This window comes from Meriones unguiculatus, chromosome 18, assembly GCF_030254825.1.
Source record: "Meriones unguiculatus strain TT.TT164.6M chromosome 18, Bangor_MerUng_6.1, whole genome shotgun sequence".
Lineage (NCBI taxonomy): Eukaryota > Metazoa > Chordata > Mammalia > Rodentia > Muridae > Meriones > Meriones unguiculatus.
The window spans coordinates 11972299-11999243 of record NC_083365.1 but is presented as its reverse complement, the minus strand read 5'-3'; the positions used below and the strand labels follow the sequence as shown (position 1 = coordinate 11999243).

Below are 26945 nucleotides of genomic sequence, written 5' to 3'. Positions count from 1 at the left end.
TCTGTTGTTTGGGGGACAAATCTACAGATGGCCCTTAGGTTTAGTGGTTCACAGCATCTTCTGCTTCCTCACTGACCCACAGCCTGGTGCTTCTGTCTGTGGCTGAGAGAGGGAACTGAAGTCACCAACTCTTAGTGCTGAGCGCTTTCTCTCTTCTCCATTTTTTTTTTTTTGTTTGTTTTTGTTTGGTTGGTTTTTTTTTTTGCTATGTGTATTTTGGAGCTTGGATACTAGCTGTGTGTGCTAGTAATTGTTATTTCTCCTGCCAGTTACCATAAAATAGTCATTTTGTATCTCACAACAATTTTTGTATTGAAATCTGTTTGGTATTCTAACGGCCACTCCACCTCTCTGGCTGGAATTTGTATGATGTATCTTTTCCATCCTTTTGTTTTCTAAAGTGTGTTTCACATATATAGCAGACAGTTGAATCACATGTTTTTAAATCCATTCTGCCAATCTTTGCCTTTAAACTGAGACATTTAATTAACTTATATTTAGCGTAATTACTGATAAGATGGGACTTTTTTGCACTTGTTTTGTATTTGATTTTGAGGATTAAAATTGGGATCTTACGATATGAGGCAAGTGGTCTACCAATGAGCTCAATCACTAGTCCTTTTTTTACTCTTAGTTTTAAGACAAGAGCATACTTACCCTGACTCATATAGACTATGACCTAAGTGGGCCTTAAACCTGTGGCCTTTCTGCATCAGCTTTAGAGTAGCTCAGATTAAAGACTTCTGCCACCAGGCCTGGATATGTGTTTTCTATCTTCTTTGTTCCTCTACTCCTCCATTCTTGCTTTTTTTTTTTTAATTAAATGTATATTTTTGCAGTGATCTGTTTTAATTCTGCTGTAGTTGTTACTGGTATTTTCTTAGCAGTTGCTCAAAGAATTATAATTAAATATCTTAAATTTAGAACAATCTAATTTAGCCAAAATCAACTTAATTTATACACTATACAAAAATAATATTCCCAGACCAGAAAAAAAAAATGGCTTTTGCATATGCACTTCTACGACATAAATACAGCGAGCTAGTTTATCATACTAATAACAGGGGCCCAGTGCAGTCCCGTGTGCTTTCCTCTCCCAGTCTTGTCAGTAAGATGAAAATCTTTTTTTTTCTTTTAAGAAAGGGATTTAAAAAATTCTTCTCTTATATATTACATCCTGACTGCAGTCCCTTCTCCCCCCGTACACACGCACACACACACGTACACACACACGCACACACACACACACACACACGCACACACACACACACATGCACACATACACATGCACACACACGTACACACACACACACGCACACACACACACACACACACACACACGCACACACACCTCCCCTCAGAAAAGAACAGGCCTCCCAGGAGCATCAACCAAACACGGTATAACAAGCTACAGTAAGACCAGACACACACCATCACATCAAGGCTGGACAAGGCATCCCAGTAGGAGGAAAAGAATCCCACAAGTAGGCAAAAGAGTCAGGGACAGCCCCTGCTCCCACTGTTAGGATTCTCACGAGCATACCAAGCTACTCAACATAACATATATACAGAGACCCTCGGGCAGACCCCTCCGGGTTGCCTGACCTCTGTGGTTTCTGAGTCCCGGTCAGTTGATTCTCTTGGTGTCCCTGACCCTCTGGTTCCTCCGCTCACTCCTCCCCCTCCTCTGCAGGACTCCCCTAGCTCCACCTAATGTTTGGCTGTGGGATTCTGCATCTGCCCCCATCAGCTGCTGGAAGAAGTCTCTCTGGTCTCTCTGAGGATGATTCTGCTAGGCTCTGGTCCCGAAACACTCTGCAGGCAGGGCAAACTGTAGATTGAAGGCTTTGTGACTAGGGTGGTGTCCAACCCATCCACTTGAGGCCTTGCCTGCTCACAGAAGATGGCTAGTTCAGGCCATGTTCCCCATTACTAGGAGTCTAGAATCTCATAAATTCCATGGAGTTGCCATGCAATAGTTTCTACATTGCTTCTGAAATGCCCCGCCCTCCAATTCCAGTCATTTCTCCCAGTATCCCGCCCACATCTCTCCTGTTCCCAAACCCACTCACCCCAGTCGATGAGCGAAATCATCCTATTTCCCCTTCCCAGAGAGATCCTGCATCCTCCCTTAAGTCCTTGCTGTTACTTAGCCCCTCTGGTCTGTGGATTGTAGCATGATTAAGTAAGATAAAATCTTAAGCTGGGCCTTAAGGACATCTAAAATAGACATTGTTTTCGGAAGAGCTGTAGTAAAATATTACTGGAGAGCTGGTGACGTAGTTCAGGATGATGCCCAAAGCCCTGGATTCCATCCTCCGTATCACATAACACAGCTGTGGTGAGCATATGTCTAACCCAGCACTCAGGGAACAGCAGGAGGGGAGCCTGGCCCTGAGAGTCCTTGTAGAATAAAAAGAGCTGGGCACAGTGGAGCACACCTGTAATCCCAGCACTGGGGAGGCAGAGGCAGGTGGATCTCTGTGAGTTCAAGGCCAGCCTCATCTACAGAAAAAGGAGGAAGAGAAGGAGGAGGAGAGAAGGAGGAGAGGAAGTGACACTGTAGGGGGGGTTCCTGTAACTCCTGACCCCTCATGTATGCACTCTAGGGGTGTACCATAACCCATGATCCCACACCAGTCTTTTAAATTAGGCAGAAGGCAAACGGTTACATGGGTGCTACCTTTTATATTACCTGTGTCTTTCATTTCAAACGGAAGGATTCCTATTAATATTTTCTGCATGACCAATTTGCTAATGACGAATCTTCAGTTCCTGTTTGCCTGAAGATGTCTCAATTTCTCCTTCATATTTGAAGTAGAAATATTGCCAGTATTTTTGGTTAACAGTTTTCCCTTCAGCATAACATGTCACCTCCGTGTCCGTGGGCTGCTTCTGTGTCTGATGAGAGGTCGGATGTTTATCTTTCTGAGGAGCCTTCACCCATGGGAAGTTATTTCTTCTACTTCTCAGGTTCTGTCTCCATCTCTGCCTTGGAATGGTTTGAGTCTGACACGTCTGTGGGTCTCTAATTATTGCGAATCCACTGAGCTTCCTGGATGTGCTCAATGAAGTTTTTCATCGACTTTGGAGTGTTTGGGCCATTATTTCTTCAAACATCCTTTCTAACCTTTCCCTTTCTTTCTTCCTTTCAGAGAGAATGCACTCTTGATGTTCTTAGCGTGCTTGATGATACTCTGTAGGCTTTGTTTATTTTGTCCATTTTCTCCAGTCTTCCCCTGACCTAGACAATCTCAGGTGGCCTGCGTTCAAGCTCACTGCTAGTTTTTTGTTCACCTGTGCTCTTTTTTTTTTTTTTTTTTTTTTTTTTTTCATTTCAATCATGTCCTCATCAACTCCACAATTAACATTTGAAAAAACGGTTTGTTTATCTTTGTTGGTGTATCTTTGGAATGAAACATCTTTCTCATACTTTTATTGAATTCTTTATACATGGCTTGCTTTAGTTCTATAAACATTAAAATAATGTTTTAAATTATTTGTCTAGAAAGTCTAACATGGGATTCTTCAAGGACAGTCATATTGATTGGTTTATTTTTTTTTTATATATGAGTCTCATTTTCCTAGCATTTTACACTTATGATAATTCTTTGTTTGAAAAAAAAAAACTAGTCATTTTATTAATATAATGCAGGACCTCTGGAAAGCAAATCCCCTGATAGTTCTTTATGTTGTTCTGCCTATTTTTGTAGGGTTTTTGTTTTGTTTTGTAATTTTTCTGGATCAGTTCTCCAGCTATGAATTTCTATGGTGCGGTTACTGAAGTTTCTGGTACTACCTTAGTGACTGACACAGTTAAATCGGCTTCTCTCGCTCTGTTGAGAGGCTCGGTGTGCATCGGGCACACCTTCGTTGCTCTAGAAATGAACTGCTCTGCCTTAGACCTCTCCTCTTACACGGATAGGAAGCCGGAGATGAGACTAGAACCCACACCATTCCTGGGTGTGTGCCCTTTTCCCCAACAGGCATGGCTTCCTAGGGTTTTCAGAATGCGCTGGAACCTCTCTGTGGACATCTTACTTCCCCGTTCTTTCCCTTTAAAACCTTCTGGAAAGATTTACTTTTCCCAGTGCTGCTATCGCTAGCAGATGACTGGAAGCACCATGTGCGTAGGGCTTTGCTCACAGAACAAGCTTTGAACTGGGTGAAATGAAGTGTGTGCATAGGGCTGAAGGGGCCGCCGGACTGGCCAGAGTGACAGCTGCTGGGGAACACAGCAGTCAGGGGCTCCTAGCCACCTCCCTCCTCTCTGGCTGCTGCCAGGTGCTGATTTTTACAGTTTTATAAAATCTCTCTAACCGAGCTGGGGTGAGCGGAAGAGGTTCATTCACCGCCAAGCTTTTCACTCTTATAGCATTCAGACATTTTTCGTGAATAAATGTTACAAAACATTTTTTTTTAAGAGTTGTGAAATGTTACGTGTAAATGGTGTTGCACAATCTATAATTTGAGCACCTAGGAGGCAGAGGTAGCAAGGTCATCTTTGGCTATGTGGTAAACGCACCTAGGAGGCAGAGGTAGCCAAGGTCATCTTTGGCTATATGGTAAGTTCAAGGTTAGCCTGGTCTACTGAAGACCCTGTCTCAAAAAAGCACAACAACAACAATCAAACGAAAAGCAAAGTTTTAAAAAAGTTGATTGTGGCTATTTTTGCCATTGTTTTCATTGCTTTGTGGCTCTCCGTCCTGTCTTTGTAGTGGGCATCTTTAACCCGGATATACAACTTTACAGTGTCTCCTATTAAAAGTGACTGGGGACTTTGGACCAACATTCATCCTATCAGAATGGTGTGTGTGTGTGTGTGTGTGTGTGTGTGTGTGTGGTGTACATGGAGAGGCCAGAGAACAACCTGAAGTGTCATTCCTCAAAAGCAATCATTCTGTTATTTTTATATATTTATTTACTTTATGTGTATGACTTTTTTTTTTTCCTGTATGTGCACCTGATGCCTGCAGAGGACATTAGAGTCCCTGGAATGTTCCAGCTGGCTGTGAGCCACCATGTAGGTGCTAGGAAGTAAAACTGGGCCCTCTGCGTGAGCAACAAGTGCCCCCTCTTCACTGCTCGCCCTCCCCCTTCCTAAAATGTGGGTGCCAGGGGTTGAACCCAGGCTCTCATGCTTGCACAAGAGCTTTGCCAACGGATCCATGTCCCCAGACTCCATCATGTTCTTTCCTGAGTCTTTAATTCCATCCTGAGCAGCACCTGTGGTGAGTCAGGCACTCTGATAAGTGTTTAGGGGGAAAAAGGGAGAGATCTAAACAAATGATCCGTGCCCCCAGAGAGCCCTGAAAGAGCAGCTGAAGAGACAAAATATAATTACTTAAACGTTTCATAACAATAAAACAAAAATCAGCAAACTTGAAGGCAAGTTAGTTGTGTATATTACATAATCATGGGAAATAGGGCTGGAGAGATGGCTCGGTGGCTAAGAGTACCAGTTGCTCTTTCAGAGGACATGCATTTGAGTCCCATCATGAACAGTCAGTGACTCCAGTTCCAGAGGACCCAGAGCCCCCTTCTGACATAGACATACATGTAGGACTTGCCCATGTATGTTAAATGAACAGACAGACAGACAGATAAAATTTAAAAGAGGACTACAAAGCAACACAGGATTTTTAAGACCACATCATGGTAGCCAATACCACACATAGACATTGAAATTGGCTGCTGTGACTGGGAAAATGAATTTTAATTGTATTTAGCTATAACTAAGTCAGACTTAACTTTTTAAAGTTTAGTGTGTGTGTGGGCGTGCGTGTGTCTGAGTGTATATACATATACCACATGCATGAAGGAGTCTGTGGAAGTTAAAAGAGGGCATCAGATCTCCTGAATTGTAACTACAGGTGGTTGTGAGCCGTTGCGTGGGTACTGGGAACTGATCCCGAGTCTTCTGCCAAAGAAGGAAGTGCTCTTAACTGCTGAGGCTAGCCTGATCTACAGAGTAAGTTCTGGGACAGCCAGGGCTACACAGAGAAACCTTGTTTCAAAAAGAAAAAGAAACAAAAAAGAAAGAAAGTCTTTATTTGGAGGCTTGCTTACAGTTTCAGAAGGTCAGTCCAGAGTGAGGCAGGAGGCAGGCAGGTATGGCGCCAGAGCAATGGCTGAGTGCTCTCATCTCATTCTCAAGTGGGAGGCAGAGAGACTGGGCTTGCCATGGTCTTTTGAAACTGAAAAACCCACTCCCAGTGACACACCTCCTCCAACAAGGCCACACCCCCTAATCCTTCCTAAATAGTCCATCAACTACAAACCAGGCATTCCAATATAGGAGCCGTGTGGGCCATTCTCTTCCAACCACCCCAGAAGGGTTATTTGGGGTTGGGGCTCAAACCACCTTGGGTGTCTAGCCATATGTCTTGGAGCCATGCCTCTAGTCTGGGCTTCAATCTCTCATTTGGTGAAATAGAGCCCATTTGGTAGGGGTGTTAAGAAAATAACAGCTGGGAGATGTCTCTGTTGGCAAAGTTCTTGCTGTGCAAGCACAAAGACCTGAGTTCAATCCCCAGAATCCACACAAGAGAGATGGGCTTGAAGAGATTATAAGGTGCATGTTTATAATCTCAATTTTGGGGAAGCAGAAGCAGGAAGATCCCTGGAGCTCGGTGGCCAGCCAGCCTAACCCCTTTTTTTAAAACTTCAGGTCAGTAAGAGACCCTGTCTCAATAAACAAGGTGGATGGCACCTAAAAATGATGCCTAAGGTTGTCTTCTGGCCTCCACATGCATAGATACACATGTGCAGAGAGAGAGATGGAAGGAGGAGGAGGGGAAATAGCGATGATGTAAAGAGGCTAAGTGAGATGTGTGCACCCACATCCTGCCATAGTATCATTCCTTACCTGTTGCCTCCCACCCGGCCTCTAGTGACCATCTTAGACAGCAAAGGCACCTGAGTCTAGACAGCAGCAGGAACATTCAGTCACAGTCAAGGAAGAACTTCATGACTCTAACTAACCACGGTCCTAGATGAGCATCCAGCGGTGGCCATTAGCACGTGCTCTGCCCTGGGGCTCTTTTCCTGGGTCTGGAAGAGTGTCTTTCTCTGGATAGAGAGGGGCTACATCCAGGCTCCTCTCTGTTCCTTTTGCCCTGGATTACTTGCAGAAGATGTCTGGACTTGTCACACCACCCTACCTGCCTCCCCACTTAACTCATAAATAGGAGCTGCCAAAAGCTTGTACTTGGAGAGCCCAGCTCACCACCCTCCTGGCTGTGGAACATACCACTAAAGTCTTCCCCCCTCTCTCAAATGTTACCCACAAATTCACTTTTTTTTCTCTGTGAGGAGGAAGGGGGTCTAATATCTTGCCTTCACTTAAGATCTTCCAGGCTTGTATGTATGTGCCAGACATGTATGTATGTGCCTGACATGTATGTATGTGCCTGTATTCAGATGGACACAAACACGTTTAATGCTCAGGTCAGCCACTGCCACTGCACCCCAGCCGGTCCCCAACTCCACATGAAGAACCCAGAGATGTTCAATTACCAGCCTCTTGACTTCCTCTCCCCTCAGGAAGAGTGGGGTCCTCACAACTCTTCATGGACAGCCAGGGACCTCTCAGCAGTCTCTCCACCCCCTCTCCCCAGCTCCTCAGGCCCCATGCCCAGCCTTGAGGTTTGGAGAGTCTAGTAAGTGCCCCATCAACATGTTAATCAAATTACTTAGGAGCTAAAATTGACGCTGTTCATTAATTATACAAGATTATGCTAATTGTGCATGCAAATGCATGCAGGGGAACAGAAGGTGTTCAGGCGCATGGTGGGCCATTAGCATAGAGGATGGGGTGCGGGTGCATTGGCATGCTAATGTATGCGCCCTGGCTATTTATAGTCCCCCAGCCCATCTGCACAGCAGCCACCTCTACCCTAGTTGGGGATCCTGGTGGGGAGACTAGGTCCAGGCCTGTCAGGTGGCTATGGCACCGGAGAAACCCTGTCTTGACTGCCATTGCACACCAAGTTGAGGAAGGAGCCCGGGCCACCTCCGTGCACCCCTCAACTCCTTCAGCTACCTCCCCATTCACTCTGGCCTCATCTCTTCTCTCTGGTGTCACAGTCACTAATGCATTTGGTGAGGATTTCCCTTTGCCCACTGTGTCCAAATCACACGAGATGAAGCCAGTCCGAGGCTCTGCCCCACAGCTGCCCTCGGGCACCACTGGACAAGTGTGCCATTCATGTCACTACTCTGAAAAACTGTGTTCCCTTTGCCTCCTGCCTCTCTCTGAGGCCCTCCAAGACCCAATGCTCAAGAGCAGCTGTGAGCTATAGAAACCCTTACACCCTTCCCTGGCAAAACAAGTGGCTCTTACATGAAATACTTGGCAAATTGTCTTGCCACACCCACCAGGGTGCTGTACCCGTCCTTGCTCTTTGAGTTTCTTTATTATTTGTTAATGTATTATAAGCCATCTAAAATATTGTTCAGAATAGACCTTCCAGCACAGGCCTATAATCCCTGCCTCTCCGGAGACTGAAGCAAGAAGATCACAAGTTCAAGGCCAGCCTGAGTAACTGAGGGATTGAGGCTCAGCAGTAGCACACTTGTCTGGCATGCATGAGGCCCCAGATCCAATCCCCAGCACTTCCAACAGCAGCAGCAAAGGAAGAAGTCTTGCTGATCTCTACGTCCCCTGTGACCGACAGGTGAAACATGTCCAATCAGTCCTTTGGAGTGGGTGAATAACCGGGGTAACAGTTTTCAGCAGCTGTCATGCGGTCCTGCGTTAAGGGTGGAGGCCAGCAGACGAGGAAAGCATTGTTCTTGGGCGCTGTCCTGCTTTGGAGGTTCATGAACTCAAATACAAGGTTCTCAGGATAAAAATTAGCAGAGGGCCCCTCCCTCCCTATTTCCCCATTCCAGGCTGTAGTGCCGCCTTCCGCCTAGACCTACTTCTACAGTTTTATACTGTCTTTTGCTCCACATCCGCTTTCTTTCTTAAGACCTTCACGAGTCCTTCACTGTTGTTTGGAACGCCTCATCCCCAGCTTGTGCACCGTTCACTACAGTCTCTTTCTAGAGCTGCACAATCCAATATGGCAGCCATAAGGTACATGTGAAAACAACTTTAAGTAAGTGAAAATAAAATAAGGTTTCAAATATCAACACCCCAGTCTCTATACATCCAGGGTTCAGTAGCTGTGTGTGGCTGGTGGATATCACTCTGAAGTGTAGGCGTTGTCTTCTGTGCTCCTGGCTGGTCTGTAGGTGAACCCCATTTGGCTCTCACAACAGCTTTCTCTTTGGATGTGGGCACCATAATTTCAGCCTTCAGTAAATGTCTCGGAATGGGACGGAGGAGGCAAGGAGAAAAAAAAGCCAAAAGAAAGTCTCCGCTGTGTGACCTGACCCCTTATCGGAATGTCTAGACACAGACAGTGAGATGGGATTTTCGTGAAGGCGGTTATCTGAGGAGATATCTGAAAAGATCGTTCTATCTCATAACTGTCAATCTGTCGTTGACCGTGGGTTGCCGACAGGGACGACTTGGTTCTGGTTGGGGAGGACTCACAAGTAGTAGGGCAGCTGTGAGCCCTTTACCAGCCAGGAGTCAGGACATCTGCGGGATTCAGGCAAGTGCGCCCAACTGTGCTGTCCCTGGTCCCTGGCCTGGGAAGAGCGGCTCAGGCCGCTCTGCTTTCTGCACCATGTGAATTCTTAAGTTTAACAGTGGAGCCGTTGCTTGCTCCTACACTTTCTTCAGCTCTTGCCTCTTTTGGATGGAGACTGTGTTGGGGTAGATGGCCTCTCTAAGAGATCATCTGTGAGGCCAGTGTTTGTACCTGACTCATACTCAGCCCAGCCCGGCTTCTTTGGCATGCCCCACTGATGAAGAAGCGCCAATTTAATTTCATTCCGTGCTGTTTTTATTCAGAGGACTAGGAAGTCCTTAGAGAGATGATTAGGAATACCAGACCAAGTTCAGCTGTAGGAAGGTAGGTGTGCCTCTGAGACACAGAGCTGTGCCTCTGGTGTTCAATTTGTTTGCTTGAGACAAGGTCTCAGTACGGAGCCCTGTGTAAACAGGCTGACCCAGAAATCAGAGATCTGCCTGCCTCTGCCTTCCAAGCGCTGGGATCAAAGGTGTGCGCCACTGCGCCTGCCTGTGAGGGACTTGTAATTTAAATCATAGGCATCTGTGTTCTGATGCATATCTGCCTCCCTTTGAAGCTTTACTAAGCGAATGACTACCGTTTATAACTCTTCTCTCTTTTGTTTTGTTTTGCTCTTAATTACAGTATCTTTCCTTTATTTCTTTTTGTTTGTTTTTGAGACAGGGTTTCTCTGGGTCGCCCCTGGCTGCCTTAGAACTTCCTATGTCAATCAGTCTGACCTCGAAATCAGAGATCCACCTGCCTCTTCTCCTGAGTGCTGGGATTAAAGGCATGTGCCACCACCACCCTGCCTTAATTACATTTTTTTTCCAGTCTGGAGAATGTTGAACATAGAAGTAGAATAGATACTGAGCCACAGAGAGCTTCAAAAATCACCAGTCTTAGCTCATCTTGTTCAGCTGTTTTTAATCTAGAAATGAAAGCCACAGACACAGCATCCAAAGGCCCCAAACTACAGGCAAATGGAAATATCATAAATGGAAACATCATAAAATGGAAATATCAAAATAGTTCTACTGGTCCCTGTACAGGACACCTTTGAGGGCTGCAGAGTCCTGTCATACCATCGGGTGGCTGGGAAGCCCAGAACTCTTGACATCCCAACCTGCAGGGACTCTTACCAGCAGCAAAAGTTCCGAGAGATCTAAGTTCACATCTCAACTTGGCTCTCCTGGGTAGCTTATTCCTTGCTTAACCTTTGTCTTGTTTGTACACCGGGAGCAATTACAGACCTACACACCACCTCAGGATTTTGAGAGGATGCAACAAGATGATGACAGGCATTCACTAAATAATTGAGGAGTCTGGGTCTGCTTTAGGGTTTTTCTATTGCTCCCTCTCTGAAGCAGTTTATTTTCATCTCATACTTGCATTCCCAGTGTTTCCTCCCAGTAATTCTAAGGGCAGCTCCTGGGGTGGGGCCTCTTTCTTACAGTTCCTTCTCAGAGATCCAGATGAAGTTGCCCCCAGACATATCTGTTGCCACCAATGAGAATGGCACCAGGTGTAGTCCCATGCTTGCTCTACTGAGGCCGTATGCTTGGCTCTTTCCCTGCAGCCTGTGGCCCAGGTCATCAGAGAAAAGGCTTCCCTGAGCTCCCTCCCAGCCCCGTGAGCCAGGGGAAGGAGTGCTGCACAGAGGACACCCCATGTTCTTTCCGGCTTTAGGGGTGAAGTGTACTTCCTTTGTGATGAGCAGGGATTCACTAATCCTCACTCAAACATGTATCCCTAGCTGCCTGCCTGCCCTGTTGGCGTTCTAGGTGCTCAGGCCCCGTGACCCCGTGGGTATTTGTCCCTCTGCAGCTATCCTTCCCACCAGGCTCCTGAACCCTCACCCAGCTCCCAGGCTCCGCACCTGGCCTCTCCAGACATGGGTTAGAGAACTTGCCACCCTCCTTCCCATTCCCTTACTTCATTATCCTTCTCCTGACCAGCCCTAGGAGGCAGGGACACTGAGTGGCCCCATCACTTATGCCAAAGCTCAATCTTCAAATGTGGAAAGACCACAACTATGAATCTCTTGGTGTTCTCTGTAACCAGTGGCATGAAAAGCTGGCTTGATGAAGACTGAGAGAAATTTATACATAGCTATAAAGATGAGGGGTACAGGGGAGAGAGGGAAAGGCAGGGAGTATGTGAAAAAGGCTGGAATATGATTGCCAGGTTAGATGCAAAGCTAGATAATGTCTATAGGACAACAGAATTTCAAACTTTCAGACTAATTCCTCTATCAAACAAAAATTGCCTACCTCTTCCAATGTAACACTTACATCCATCAGGTTTTTACCGTTCAACTCCTAACATTACAGCATGGGTGCCCCATTCACTAGGAATAGAAATAACAATTGGTCATTTTTTCTAAGTGTTTGAAATCAGATATGTATTTCATACTTGCAGTACATCTCAGATTGAAACTAAACACATTCCAAGAGGTTTGGTGCCATAGAGGACTTAAGAGAACACAGATGTTGGGTCCCACCAGAACTGTTTGGATGCAGCAGGTCTAGGGCAGAGCCTGAGCCTCTGCATTCCTGCCAGGTTTCTATGCGACACAGCTGGTCTGGATGTTTTTGAAAACCACTGTGACAGTGGCTTATACCTGTCAGCTTCCGAGCGTACAGAGTAATGCTTGCTCACAGTATCCACATCGCAGGAGCCCTTCCTCTAGAGGACTGGATGTTGGCACAGTGAGCAAGTGTGGATACTAGGGAAGTACCTTTAGGGCTTACCCCACACACACTGGTCATAGGATCCACAACATCCAAAAGTTAGCATTAATCCCCTTAGTGCAGGGACTGTGTTCCAATCTGAAATGCTTCCTTCCTTCTAGCTCCTCGTAAAAGCATGCTGGGTACTGAAAATCATAAACTAGCCTGTACTTTGTATGCCCGGGGAGCTGATGCACCACCACACATACGATTGTGGGCATGTCCGAGGACTATGAGGCCATAGGGCATCTGTACCATGAGACGCCTTCAGTGAGAAACGTATGTAAAGAGTGTGCAGAGAGCTACATATGTACGCTTTCAAACCACCACCTTAATTTTAGAGCCTTATCTGCTACCTATTACAGTAAACAGCATGGTACAAACTGCTCCCAAGTAAGGGGAAGGAAAGTAGGAACGCTGCCCAGAGGGCCCAGGAAGCTATGCTTCATGCCCAGACCCTCCAGGATTTAGCCCTGCCTCTACAAGTGCAGGATGACGGAGGATGCTCTCAGAGCCTCCCAGGGCTAAGCACACATTATAGTCTCTGTAGCCACAATGGTCGGAGTATGGCCACGGTTACCTTACTGATGGTGTCAGGCCTTCCCACCTACTGCTTGGAAGACTGAAGGACCAAGTGTCCTCGTGTTTGTACAGACAGTGGCCTCTTCACAGCATGTACTGTGCTTTTTTTTTTAAAGCAATTATTATATGTAAAAAAGGAGCAAATCACTGCATATGTGTATGGTATGTGTATATGGTAAGTACGAGTTATCGGGTTTTCCATGTACAATGGATATAAATCTGTGGACGGGAAGTCTGCTGAGGAGGGTGTCGTTTTCAGTGACGTTTTTTTTTAAATCATATGTAACACAAGTAGGTATATTATTTTCTATATTCTTGCTATGCATATACCTTATAGTATAGATACATAAGACACACGAGAGGCACAGACTTACGTGTGCTTGCATTATTCTTAATCTGTGTTGTTTTTTTTTAATTATTTGATTGTTTTGAGACAGGGTCTCTCTCTGTAGTCTTGCTTAGCCTGGAACTCACTATGGAGATCAGGCCAGCCTCAAACTCACAGAGATCTACCTGCCTCTGCCTCCCAAATGCTGGGACTAATGGTGTGCTCCACCATGCCTGGCCTCATGTTTGATGAGAATAGGTCATATGTGAAATATATGCTTGTGCTATGGCTGTATATTGTGAGTAATAAGAGATAAAGCACTTGCATCATCTCTAGCTGATACACTTTATGCTGCATGCATATTGGATAGGTGATGGTTATTATCTGGGGAGAGATGTGCTTATACGACAGATATGTTGTGTGTGACGGGCATAGGCTATAACAGATGGTAAACATGGTAAACACTTTGCTTTCAGTATTGGGCATATGTACCTATATGCCCAAGTATATGGAACATACTTCGTATGTGTGGTAGGTACACATTGTGATGAGTATAATTTGTGAGTAATAAGTACACACACATACATTGTAGAATTTATCACCGATACATTCTGTGGTGGATATACACTGGGAAGGTAGATATACATACATACCTACAGATAGATAGATAGATGGATGGATAGATAGATAGGTTTTACAAGACAGGTTTTTCTGTGTAGCCTTGGCTGAACTCAATTTGTAGACCAGGCTGGCCTCGAACTCACAGAGATTCATCTGCCTCTGTTTCCCAGAGTGCTGGGATTATAGGCCTGGCAATAAATATACATTTAATAGACAAATAAGCACTAAGTGCATCTATGTAGTTAGATAGTCCTTGTGACAGATCAGTTTGGTCCATCTCAGGCAACTTGTGTGTACACAGCTTGAGATAGGAATATGGAGTGCGTACCTGTGTTCAAGCAAACAAGGGGTGTCACTGTGCTGGGAGGGGGCTTGGCAGGGAGGCGCGATCTTCATCTCTTTACGGAACCCCCCAGACCCTTGAGCCTCCCAACCTCACTGTTTCAGGTTCTTCCTCAAATTCTTCCTCAAATGCAACCAGAACTGCTTGAAGAACGCGGGGAATCCCCGAGACATGCGCCGTTTCCAGGTAGGTTTGAGAAGCCTCTCACCCCGCGCAAATCCACCCTTTACCGAGGGTGAAGGGAAAGCTGCGACCCTGCCCGAGCCTCCGCCCAGCCCGGTGCCTCAGGGCCTGGCGCCCGCTGGGGGTGGGGCGGCTCCATCTCAACTTATGCTGGCTGCCAAGGGAGGCTTCATTAGAGTCCCACTTAAGAAGATGCTAATTGTGACATTTTTACATGATTAACGACCCAGGTAATTTGCATAGTGTGAAGCCGAGAACAGCTGCCCTTAGCACATCCCCAACCTGCACACCCCTCCCGAAGCAGGGGGTAGGGAGATGGCAGCACCGATTTCCTGCCCAGAATAAAGTGGGGGTTCCTGTGGCTGATGTTGTGCCTCAACTTTAGGAAAGCATTCCTGTCTCCAGACTTGATTGACTCTGAATAGTGTCCCTGTGTGTGCAGAGACTGGGGTGCTCTTTGCCTGAGAGCTTCTGATTTTTTTGTAGCTCCTGAGAGGTCAGTTCAGCTGGGGGTGTCACCTGGTTCATCTGGCCTCGGCTGTGCCAGCTCAGCCCCGACCCAACCGAGCCTCCCCTCACCTACTCCGAATCCCAGCTTCCAGCCACCGACCTCAAGATGCTAGGTCACCCTGGCAGTGCCCACTCAGGGGTCCCAAGGGGCCCAGCCCGACTGGTCTTATCTGTGCACACAGGTGGTGGTGTCCACGACAGTGAGTGTGGATGGACACGTGCTAGCCGTGTCTGACAACATGTTCGTGCACAACAACTCCAAGCATGGCCGAAGGGCCCGGCGCCTGGACCCTTCTGAAGGTCAGGACCCCCGGCCAGCCCTGGCCAGCCTCAGTCTCCCGTGGTGCAGTTCCCTGACCTGGGTCCTCTCCTCCCTCGCAGCTGCCACCCCCTGCATCAAGGCCATCAGCCCCGGGGAGGGCTGGACCACGGGTGGCGCCACCGTCATTATCATCGGCGACAACTTCTTCGACGGGCTGCAGGTCGTGTTTGGCAACGTGCTCCTGTGGAGCGAGGTGGGCCGACCCCCGCCAGTCTCCCTCTGCGTCTCACGGCCAGGCCCTCCCCACAGGGCTGGACCTGCAGACCTCCCCTCTCCTCACAGCTCATCACCCCCCACGCCATCCGGGTGCAGACGCCTCCGAGACACATCCCCGGGGTAGTGGAAGTGACCCTCTCCTACAAGTCCAAGCAGTTTTGTAAAGGAGCCCCTGGCCGCTTTGTTTACACAGGTAAGGGGTCGGGCAGCCGAAGCAGGGGCTAAGACCCACAGAGATAGCCCAAGGAACTCAAACACAGCTGCAGAGGGTGACAAAAATCTACAGCGGGCGGAAGATCCCAGGCAACTAATCCGCCCCGCCCCGCCTCCTACTAAAGCCTTTTGTGCTCTAGACCTGTGTTTTCCCTCTGAGTTTCCGGCTCCTTGGAAGCAAGTTCTGCCCAGTCTTCTCACCAGGGACTGCCTCTCCCTCCTGGCCGCGTACTCTGGAGTTCAGAACCTCTTTAGGGGCTTTCTTTTTGTTGCTTTGCTTTTTCATCTTAAAGATGGCTCCAAACGGCCTCACTACTCTCCAAGTCTTTCCGGGGTATCTTGGGTCTTCCAGGATGCACTCTACATTCACATTCTGGTGTGTGTGAACCCCCCACCCCTCAACATTACGTCCTTGTACAATGCCTTGGTGAACAGCTAGCACAAGGCTCAAGGGGATGCGGGGAAAACTGGGTTCAATCGGACCGCTGGTGGGGATTCTAATTTCCTGCCCTTTTCCATTCAGCCTCCAGCTCAGGCCACTGGCTTCTTCCCACCCTCATCGCCAGGGCCTGGGGATACTTTCAGGCAGCTCCTTCATAACTTGGGCAGGCTGAGCTGCAGACACAGGATGGGTTGGGTGGGTGGAGTTCCAGGGTGGAGGACCTGACAGAGGAAAACCCACCCCTGGGAGTAAGCGCTGAACTAAGCTGTAACTGGAGAGGAATAGGGAGGCAGGCACTGGCCAGAGCTGTGTACTTTATGCTTTGGGGGAAAGGAAAGGAAATGAACTAAGTCTGGCATTGGAAGTGAAGAAAGTAGAGCCTTTGAGACCAGAGTGCAGTAAAGAGCTCAAGGGGGAGGGGAGGGACGAGAGCCAGAGACTGGCTGAGTACCGCATCCTCCTGAGCCCCAGGTTTTGGGGGGATCCCTTTGCTGAGGTGCAGGCAAACCTTAATAATGACGTTACTGAGAAGCAGCCTGCTCCGTGATAAATAAAGATTGTTAAGGCCTTTCTTTTTAAATGACAAACTGATACGAACAAATGCAAAAACTCCCCAGTCCTGCCCCTAGGAGTACAGAAGAGCGTGTGTGCGTTTGTGGGTGTGTGCGTGCATGCGTGCGTGCGCGCCTGTGTGTGAATTGATGCCAAACTTGGCACGGAGCCTGACTCAGTAAATATCTCTTGAATTAATTCTGACCAAATAAATGAAGGCACCGAGACGACCGCTCCCGGCGCTCGCTGACATATAGGGGCGGGTTTTTTTTGGGGGGGGGGGAGGGGACAACGTGGGCTGGTTTTGGTGGAGTGAGTTCGCCCTGGGAGGGTGTCCTCCAAACAGTGCCATTCTTTCCAGCCCTCAATGAGCCCACCATTGACTACGGATTCCAGAGGCTACAGAAGGTCATTCCTAGACACCCGGGGGACCCCGAGAGGCTGCCCAAGGTACTCAGAGGGAGGGGCCGGGAGTAAGGACGCCCTGCGGGCGAGGGGGTGAAATAGTCCCTCCAGGGGCTGCCCCTTGGCCCTCTGTCTCTCCCCCTGCCCTAGGAAGTGCTGCTGAAAAGGGCGGCTGACTTGGCGGAGGCCCTGTACGGAGCGCCCAGCAGTAACCAGGTATGGCGCCCGCCAGCGCCGGGGCCCCGGGGCTCTGACCCCGCGCCCACCGCTGCCCCGGCTGTGCCCCGCTCTTGTCTTCGCAGGAGCTCCTCCTGAAGCGCGCGGCGGACGTGGCCGAGGCTCTGTACAGCGCCCCCCGCGCGCCGGCACCGCTCGGACCCCTGGCCCCCAGCCACCCGCACCCCGCTGTCGTGGGCATCAACGCCTTCAGCAGCCCTCTGGCCATCGCCGTCGGGGACGCCACGCCGGAGCCCGGTGCGTGTCGCCGCCCCCGAGGGCGCACCGGAAGAGCCCCGCGCCGCCAGCTCGGCTAACCACCCCTCTCCCGCAGGCTATGCTCGCAGCTGCGGCAGCGCGTCTCCCCGGTTCGCGCCCAGCCCCGGCTCTCAGCAGAGCAGCTACGGCAGCGGCCTCGGAGCTGGCCTCGGCAGCTATGGCGCGCCCGGTGTGACTGGCCTCGGCGTGCCCGGGTCCCCTAGCTTCCTCAATGGCTCCACTGCAACCTCACCTTTCGCCAGTGAGTGTCCCCAGCCCACAGGAAGGGGGGAGGGCCAGCCTGGGAATACAGAATGGACCCAGCCCTGCCTTCAGCCCATCCTGGGGGTGTGGACTTCCAGTTCCCGCCCTATGCCGGTGGACCTAGCCATGGAGAGCCCTCAGTCCGTGGTTTTGGACCTTAGCCTCACTCCTCGGGGAGCCCCGGGATCCTGGGGCCAAACTTCCTGCACCTTAAGCCCGATTTGCTGACCCCAGTTGTGCACATCGCTTCTAGCCCTCCCATGATTGAGAAGCCGCCCTTAATTAGGGGGACCTGTGCTGAAACCTGATGGACAGCAACCTTTTGGTCCTTCGCCGGGACTTCGGGAGGAGGCTGGCGGCCCCTGCTGGAAGCCTCAGGAAACTCTAGAGACTCGGGCTTCCAGCGCCCGGCAGCCGCAGGGATGTGGGGCTCCTGGTTTCAGAAGCGCTTCCTGGGGCTGGGGAGAAACGGGATGGGGGTGAGAGGAGGCTAGGGGCTCGGCGGTATCCCAGAGGAGCTTCCTTACTCCCTCACCCACAGGACACTCTCATTCCAGTTCTGAGTACCTTGAGCAGCCTCTCAGGTTCTCCCAGATGGCAAAACAAGCAAAACAGACCAGAGCTGGATTCAGAATTGAGAGTCTTAGGCAGGAGCTGTCAGACATCGAACAGTTACACCTCTGGACTTAAGTTCCTATCAGTAACTCAGGATCATCTCCACCTCCTGCCCTAGGAGGCTCCCTTGCCTGACTATGCCTGTGCATAGAAAGCCAGACAAAATTCAGAAAGCGTATATTTTGCAGTCCCACCCCAAACCATAGGTGCTATGTCATTTTGGGTTAAGATAGCTCCTGGATAGATGGATGGATGAACAGTGGATTTTTATGCGTTACCGCTTCCCACTGCCTGTCATCCCCCTGCGATTCCGGTGGTTACCCAGCAGGTATTCATAATACACTTATGGTGACAAAGCACTAAGCTTGGCGGACTGTCCACCAGTCACAAGAGAGCTTGTTCCTCAAGGCCTGGGGCACTACTGAACCTGAAAAGTAGCGACAGCTGCCCGAGAAAGAGCTTGTGGCTTTGCCTGCATTTCCCTCACTTCTGCCTCCCCGTGCCCTCTGTTTTCTGTTACCTAAAGTAACGGTCTAGTCACCCGCCTAAGCTTTCCTTACGAGAGGTGCTGTTCCTCCTGGCTACGAATATGGCCTGGCGTGTACTGTCCTTTGACATTGACAAGGCCTGTCAAAACCAAGCTCCCTCTGAGCCAGAGTCCACACAGGTTGTAGCCTTCTTGTGTCCCTCCCAAGGCACGCCTCTCCTGGCACTTGGCTCAGATCAGGTTTCACCGCTCCACGTCCCTAAGGCAGTGTGGCCTCACAGCCTTTTTCTAGGTTTGCCTTGTGTTTGAACCCCTCGCCCTTTTCCAGATGTACAGTAGTGCTGACAGCAGGACAGCTGCCCCAGTACACAGTCTAACCCTGGCTCATCCTGTTCAGTGAGATCAGAACCCCCAGAGCCACTTGTGTCCTGTTTCACCATCAGCAGGGACACACTGAACTCTACCAAGGCCCATTCCCATCTCAGAATATGTTTACCCAGGTCCACATCCCTCCCCCCCCCCCCAAGTGCAAGCTGCTTTGCGACATTTGCATAGGGTGTCATTGTCATTGAGTTTGCCAAGGTGTCCCTAAAGTGTCATCAGAATTGACCTAGTCAGAGGGTCTGTGTTTCTACTTGGTCTTTGGTATTAGTTGTTAGCAAATCTAGGACTCCATAACTTTTCTGCAAAATGTGGCTATTAGCTCTCTGAGCCTTGAGTGATTGTATGTGTGTATTCTATAATCATTGGTGTTAAGCAGCCAGGGATTTACCAGCCAGCACTGAACATTTTCCTCAAGGAGGCCACAGGCTAAGGACATTTAGCATAGGGTAGTGATTGCAGTTATTTTTTGTATCAAAAGTCAATGAATGGGTGCTCTGATGTCAAAGTAGTCTTCCAAGGCCACAGATTTCTCCCAGGAAGTCTGTACCTGCTGTCCATTGCCTGCTGGTTGGAAAAGATTAAAAATCCTGCCCACTGGTCTTCAGAAGTGAAAAGTAGGAAAATGGGTTCAGCTGAGAATGTAGAGAGGAACAACTGAGGTTCTTATACAGGAGCCCTGGCAGACACAAGGCCTCTATTGTCCAGGGTGCGGAGTAAAACAAAGTGGGTTTTTGTTGTTTGTTTATGTATGAGTGCCTTGAAAGTACACCTGCAGGCCAGAAGAGGGCACCAGATTTCATTATAGATGGTTGTAAGCCACCATGTGGTTGCTGGGAATTGAACTCATGGAAGAGCAGGCAGTTCTCTTAACCACTAAGCCATCTCTCCAGACCCCACCAAAGTGTTCCATGTTAGGTAGGAGAAGCAGTTTGGGTGCTTGTGTGAGCTGTCATCCTTGGTACAGACGCCTTATATCAGAGGCTGCATATAGACCAAAACTTCATTCCTATCCCAACTTTGTTGTGACCCCTGAACTTTGATAGTAGCTTTGGCAACGCATAGTCATGGGGATTTTATTAGCATTTCAGAATTTTAGCAGTTTTCAGCAGGAATCCCAAACTTTTCATCTTCTTCTTCTCTCCCGTCTTTGGGAGTGTTGCCCCACTGGTTTTGTTTTCACTGGGACTGATCCTGTCATCTCCAACCCTGTACTTCGTGTCCAGAATTCCTAAAAAGGCAAGGACTGGTCCAGGACCCCAGGGCTTGCGGTTTGCCTCCTGGCGCTACCTTGTAGTGGTCTTCTCAGGAACCCCTCAGCCCCCAGGGAGGTCCGAGCCTGCAGCCTGGTCAACAGCCCACATGGGACTCACTGCTCACTTGGCACCCCTACCCCGCTGCTCACTCTGGTGCTGTCTCCCTGTTGTGTCTCCCCCTGCCTTCCCTGCCGCACCTGCCCCTTCCCCGCCCCGCCCCGGAGTCATGCCCTCTAGCCCCCCGCTGGCAGCTGCCTCCTCCATGTCCCTTCCGGCCGCTGCCCCCACCACCAGCGTCTTCTCCTTCTCGCCTGTCAACATGATCTCCGCTGTCAAACAGAGGAGTGCCTTCGCCCCTGTGCTGCGCCCACCCAGCTCCCCATCCCAGGCCTGTCCCAGAGCCCACAGAGAGGGGCTTCCAGGTGAGCAATCAAGGCTGCCTCATGGTGACCTAAGGGAGGGGCCTACTCCATCTGGATGTCACCAATGCCCCAGGCAGTTGACCAGTTGTTTTTGGAGGGTGCCGGGCAAGAAGCTCTGTGGGGGGTCCAGGAAGACCCATCTGGACTCCACTTCCTTGAACCTTAAAGCTTGAAGTACTCTGGCCTCAAGACCCACTCAACTGACCACTTGGCCAAGAAGATTAAAATTCTACTTGGAAAAGGTCCCAATAGTCTAGCCCTGTTCAATAGAGCCCTGAGCAAAGCCCCAACCCTAAGAGTTGAAAGAACCCGTGCAGAGTGCATGCCTTTCTCCTGTGTCCACCAGAGGGACATACCACTTTGAGACTGGGTCATCTAAAGAACAAGAGGGCGCCGACCTTTGGAAAGGTTTAGCCTAGCTTCCCCTTCCCCGATGTGCAGATTAGGAATTAAGAACAAGTTCCCCTCCTGTGTCCAGGCAGCAGATACTTTTCTTTTCCACAAAACTTTCCCACCCAAAAAGTCACTGTGAAAACTTGGTGGGAGGAGGGGGAGGATGGCTGCGGGGAAGGAGGAAGCGGTAACGGATACGGGGTAGAGCGAGTTCCAGTTGGGAAAGACAGCTGGGAGCAGGGATAGATGAGGTTGTCATCTTGCCATTGCAAAGCTCCAAGGATGTCTGGGGGGATCTCCCAGGACCCAAAACAGAGCTTAGCACTTAGCACAACACCTGGCCCTTGGCGTTTACCCCATAGTTGGTGCCTAATAACTAAAGGTTAAGTTTTTAGGTGAGTATTGGATCAGAAGGCCCCCTTCAAGTGCGGAAGCCTCTAAAAGGGTTCATTGCAGTCTGCTAGACAGCTGAGCTGACAGAGGCTAGGCTAGAGCTGGGGTAGAATATACCCCACCCCTACGGCATAGCCTCCCAGGGAGTAATGGCCATCCTCAGGGAAGAACCTCCCTTCAGTAAACTGTGATATTTATTCCATTTTTAATAAACTGAGATATGCTGTGAATCGCCTAGGAAACAAATTTAGTAGAGCACAGAAATCTATTTATTTATTTTTTTTAGAGACAAGGTATCTCTACATAGCCTTGGCTGTCCGGGAACTCATAGAGCTCCACCTGCCTCTGCCTCCCAAGTGCTAGTATTAAAGGTGCACAATATTTAGTTTTAAAAAGAGCACCTGGACATTCGTTCCTAGTGGTATCTTTGAGGCTTAGGAAGAGACACCATGTGGTCTCCTAAGTCTGATATGGTTTGCTGAGACCAAAATAAAGTCATGGAGGCAAGGCTGCTGAACTAGACCCATGGCCATCCTTCAGCCCAGTGCAGTGACAGCTGGAAGAATGGTAGACAGTCCCTGACAGGCCTCTGAGCCCCAAGGCTCTCCATGAGAGACCTGGGATGCTGGAAGGTGCTGAAACACCGCATGGGGCCTGGGAAGACAAGTGAGGGTGACAGATCTACACAGCAGCCCGAGACCCACCTGACCCCTGGAAAACATGGCTGCAGTGGAGGGTGGCCCTTCAACCCACGGTGGTCCAGGAGACTGCTGCACTCCACCCTACTCTGTAGAGAGAACGGGACCTTTCCCTCCAGAGGCTGTGCTCTGGGCATTCCAGACAGATAAGGATGGTGATTCAACTAATTACAAACTTTTATACAGGGTAAGACTGGTTCTCTAAGGCAGTAAACTTGCCTATGGAGAGACTGTCCTTTCCTTCCTCCGTCCCTCTTTCCCTCTGTTTCTTCCTTCCTTCCCTTGTTGACTTTTTCAGACAAGGTCTCCTTGTAGCCCAGAGCAGCCTCAAACTCATTAACATCGCTGCTCCATTAAGCCCCAAGATTATCTTTTTTTTTGTTTTTTTGTTTTTTTTTTTTGGTTAATCAGAAGTCTCCCCCGAGCCAGGCATGGGGACTCACACCTTTAAACTCAGTGCTGTGGAGACAGAAGCAAGTGGGTCTCTTTGAGTTTGAGGCCAGCCTGGGCTACATAGCTAGGAAGTTCCAGAATAGCTACGGCTGCATAGTGGAATCTTGTTTCAAGACAAATGAAAAGAGTCTCACCCAAGCTAATCCATCTTAACACAAAGATGGCTTCTATGGTGGGCTTATTAGCTATTGCTTCAGGGTGACTCTAAAAGAATACGCACATAGTCCTAGCTGGGCACAAAGACAGGACTGTAGATCCCAGATCCGGAAGATCTCCAGCTCAAAACCGGCCTGGCTTACACAGCAGCACCCGGTTCCCAACTTCCGCAACCCTGAAAAAGATATAGCCCCTTTTCATATTTCCAACTTTTGGGTAATTTGTCTTAAGACGTATATGCCGCTTAAAATGTGGGAGATGGAGCAAGCAGAGGACTCAGTTTCCCTGCCAGTGCAAGGAAAGCGGTCGGCAGGGTGGGAGCTATGAAATGATGTGTTTCCCACCTCTGGGTGGCCGACAGGCTGCCGCTGGGTGTATGTCAGCGCTCCCGGAAGCTGCCTCTTCCTCACTGCCACGGTCCTCACCTTGGCCCTGGAGAAGGTGTGTCTGAACTTGGGATATGGCATGGTGAGCAAAGTATTTGCTGTGCAAGCATGAGCAGCTGGGTTCAGACGCCTGACTTCCACAAAAGGCTGAGCATACCGGAATACGCTGAACCCCAGCCCCGAGGCAGGCAGGCGGGTTCCTAAGGCTCGCTGGCCAGCGAGTTTACCTGGGAAATAATGACAAGTTCCAGTTTCAGTGAGTGGCCTTGTCGCCAAAATCAAGTGGAGAAAGACAGCCAGAGCCAGCGTCTGCCCTTCACCACACACATGCACGGGTGAGCACACTTGCATACGCATACAAATACGCCACACAGGAAGACAAATAAACAGACAGAGAGGAAGAGGGAAGCCGAGAAGAGAAGCCCAGAAGTCAGGAAAGTAAGGAAATCAAGAGTGTAGCCTGGACATCCCGGGAGATCTATTCACCTGTAATGTGACCCCAAACAAGTGCCGGGGAGCTCAACAGCCTGTAGGAAATGTTATATGCCCTGCCTTCTGTCTTCATCCCAGAGAGGAGCAGACAGGTAGGATCAGCGGGCCACAGCAGGCTTATTTCCCTCTCTCCTTGGTGACCACAGACCAGCCTTTTGAAGATCCTGACAAGTTCCACTCCGCGTCCCGGGGGCTCCAGGGCCTGGCATACTCCTGATTATGGTAGGTATCCATCTGACTCTTTCCCATCTGGCCCTGGAGTGGGTCTAACAGGGTGGGGTAGTTGGGGTCCAAGCCTTCCTTCCTTGTGCCTGTCTAGATAGCCGACTAAGGCACATGGCTGAGAGCAATGGCTTCCTATCCTCTTGTAGCTAGCCTTCCTCCAAGACTTCTCTTCTCTTCTCCCCACCAGGTCTGCAGGTGCTGTCCCCACTGAGGCTGGACTGGAGGTCCTGGACTCACATTCATGGCCGGATGGCAGCACAAACAGATACAGGGTCAGGACTTCGGGTAGACCTCAATCCCTGGGATGTGCGGGGAGAGGCCTTCACCTTTGTGCCCAAGGCCCCCTCATACCCGCAAGGCCCTCACACTTACCTCTCTTTCTTGGGGCACATTAGAAGCCCAGCACTGTGAGGATGCTCTTGGCAGGAGAGCATCATAGGGAGGTGTTGGGGTGTCGGGCCTTACCCACTGGATCAGTTCCTCTGTAAGAGATGGATTTTGTACAGACCAGAGATGTTGGTAAGATGTGCGACAATTAGGAACTGTGGGAAAGAGGACAGCTCAGGGAGAGGTCACCTAGAGAGACCCTGTTTGCATCTGACCGATCACACCTGACCTAGCAGCCCACCTTCTCTCTCGTGAGGAAGGTGGTGTCAAGGGTCTCCGGAGGCCCATTCAGGCTCCCATGGAGCTGCCCACAGCCACTGGACCCCGGTGGCTGCCTCACTCCCTCTGAGAGAAGCACGTTCATGCTGATCACACACACACACCTCCCTGTGGGGGTTTTAGGCATGGAAAATGCACAGAAGGGCCTTCTGAATTTTGACTCTTACCCCAACGGATGGTTCGTGAATTTTGTCCCCCTACCACCACACACCCAACTCCAGTTGGCCCCAAAGAACAGCGTGGCTGCACCTTGGTGGCCTCACACTCTGCTGAGTTTGGACAAAATGGAACAATAAAGCCAGATGCAGGTGGCCACGTGGCCTCTCTTGCCTGCTTCCTTGGTCTGCTTTTCTCAGTGGCTCTGCAGCTCTCCGAGGGCCGCTTGGTCCACACTCCTGGGCAACTTTGTGTCTCAGGCTTTTAAAACATCTCCAGTGACCTGAGCATGGTGGCACACGCCTTTATTCCCAGCATGTGGGGGGGTGGAGGGGTGGGTGCAGAGGCAGGTGGATCTCTGTGAGTTTGAGGCCAGCCTGATCTACAAAGCAAGTCCTGGACAGCCAAGTCTATACAGAGAAACCCTGTCTCCAAAAACAAGCGAACAGACATCTCCAGTGGGCAACTTAGTAATTAACCCCTGTTTTGTGCCTCCCAGACGGGTTCGGTCCTAACAGGTTGAGGCATGATCAGGAACTTAGGACTTCCTATCCTGACCATCTGGCCAAGAGCAAGATGAGGGTTGCCGGACATTGCTGGGAACTAGGGCAGAGCGCGTTAAATGCTATCTAGATGTGTAGTTTCCGGAGGCTTAGAGGACCTACCATGTTTGGTGGCAGCTTTGGGGCCTCAGGATACCCCTTTCAATCACACTTCAACCCCTCTTGCCTCCTCCCCAGGCCTAGACCCCCTTTGGCTTTACCTAAGAGTTTTAAAGGCACATAGTAAATCATTCCCTTGGCCTATTCACCCACCAGAACCCTACAAGACTCCCAGACCCGGACACACACTCTGTGGGTAAAGTCAGGTTTCCTCCTTCTGAAAGACATCAAAAAAAATCCACTACCCAGTGAGTCCAGTGCCCAATCTGGACCTCGGGCACTTAGAAACCCTGTCTTTATCAACCCCCACCCCCATGCCCTGCAGCCTGACCAAGATTCCTGGGATGCATGGTTGGTGTCACCGACCTCAGGGTCGGGCCTCCCCTGCTGTCCCTGGTGGAAGGCCGAATTGCAGAAAAGCAAAGCTTATCTACCTAAGCCTTTTCCATTCAACTACAAGCCTGTCTTGCCGTACAGGGCCAAGGCCAGCTCTGCAGACCCTAATCTGTCCTGGAGACAACTGGTAACTGCATGGTAGTTACACTCTGGTCCCCCAAATCGACCCACGGTGCCATGATCGATATAAAGTGAGATATGGTGTCTCTCTGTCCTCAGTGATCCCATCATAGTACTTAAGCACCACTCGAGTTATCATGACCTCTCGTATACACACACACAATGAGAAACCTGAAAAAATAGTCTCTTCCTCTACAGGAAGATAAGCATCATGGCCAAAGCCACCTCCAAGCTCTGTTCCCCAATGACACACCAATTTTTGAAATTTAAAATAAAAAATTTAATACTATTTGTATTTGTGTGTGTGTATGGCACAGGGTGAGTGTGTCAGTGGAAGGTCAGAACTAACTTTCGGAAGTCTGTTTTCTCCTTCCACATTAAAATCCAGGGGTCAAACTCAGGCCACTGGGCTTGCATTGCAAAAGCGTTGACCAACTGACCTGTCACACCAGCCTGGCACACAGTTTATTTTTTATTTTTTTGTTAACATTGTTGATTGATTAATTGAGAGAGAGAGAGAGAGAGTGTGTGTGTGTGTGTGTGTGTGAAGACACAAGTATTTGACACGTTTGAGGGGTTCACAGAGACCCTGAGGTCTAGCGTCTGCAAGATGATTTTTCCACATAGGAAGCAGTCACGGTATCTTTTCCACATAGGAAGGGTATGGTATCTTTCTCCCTAGAAAAGAGACTTCCCAGGCCGTGAGTCTCTGAAGTCCTGGCTCCTTGGCTGGAGTAGCCACCTTTCTCCAGCCCATGCACACCTTTGCACTTTT

At 49.5% G+C, this 26945-nt stretch overlaps 1 protein-coding gene across 10 annotated transcripts in view; it reads left to right on the top strand.

The window, feature by feature from the left end:
* Ebf4 (EBF family member 4) overlaps positions 1 to 25180 on the top strand; it is a 70923-nt gene extending 45743 nt beyond the window's left edge. For 3 of the 10 annotated variants that reach the window (XM_021645105.2, XM_060372092.1, XM_060372093.1), the window contains 10 exons: positions 14337 to 14418; positions 15108 to 15440; positions 15530 to 15656; positions 17032 to 17120; positions 17226 to 17291; positions 17378 to 17549; positions 17626 to 17811; positions 20777 to 20974; positions 24092 to 24167; positions 24358 to 25180. In XM_021645105.2, coding sequence (XP_021500780.2) covers positions 14337 to 14418; positions 15108 to 15440; positions 15530 to 15656; positions 17032 to 17120; positions 17226 to 17291; positions 17378 to 17549; positions 17626 to 17811; positions 20777 to 20974; positions 24092 to 24162 — 1324 coding nt within the window. In that variant the 3' untranslated portion in view covers positions 24163 to 24167; positions 24358 to 25180. Of the gene's footprint in view, positions 1 to 14336; positions 14419 to 15107; positions 15441 to 15496; positions 15657 to 17031; positions 17121 to 17225; positions 17292 to 17377; positions 17550 to 17625; positions 17812 to 20776; positions 20975 to 24023; positions 24168 to 24357 lie in introns of those variants that run through there. The other 7 variants (XM_060372090.1, XM_060372089.1, XM_060372091.1 and 4 more) reach the window with 7 other exon arrangements.
* The last annotated feature ends 1765 nt before the right edge of the window (positions 25181 to 26945 follow it).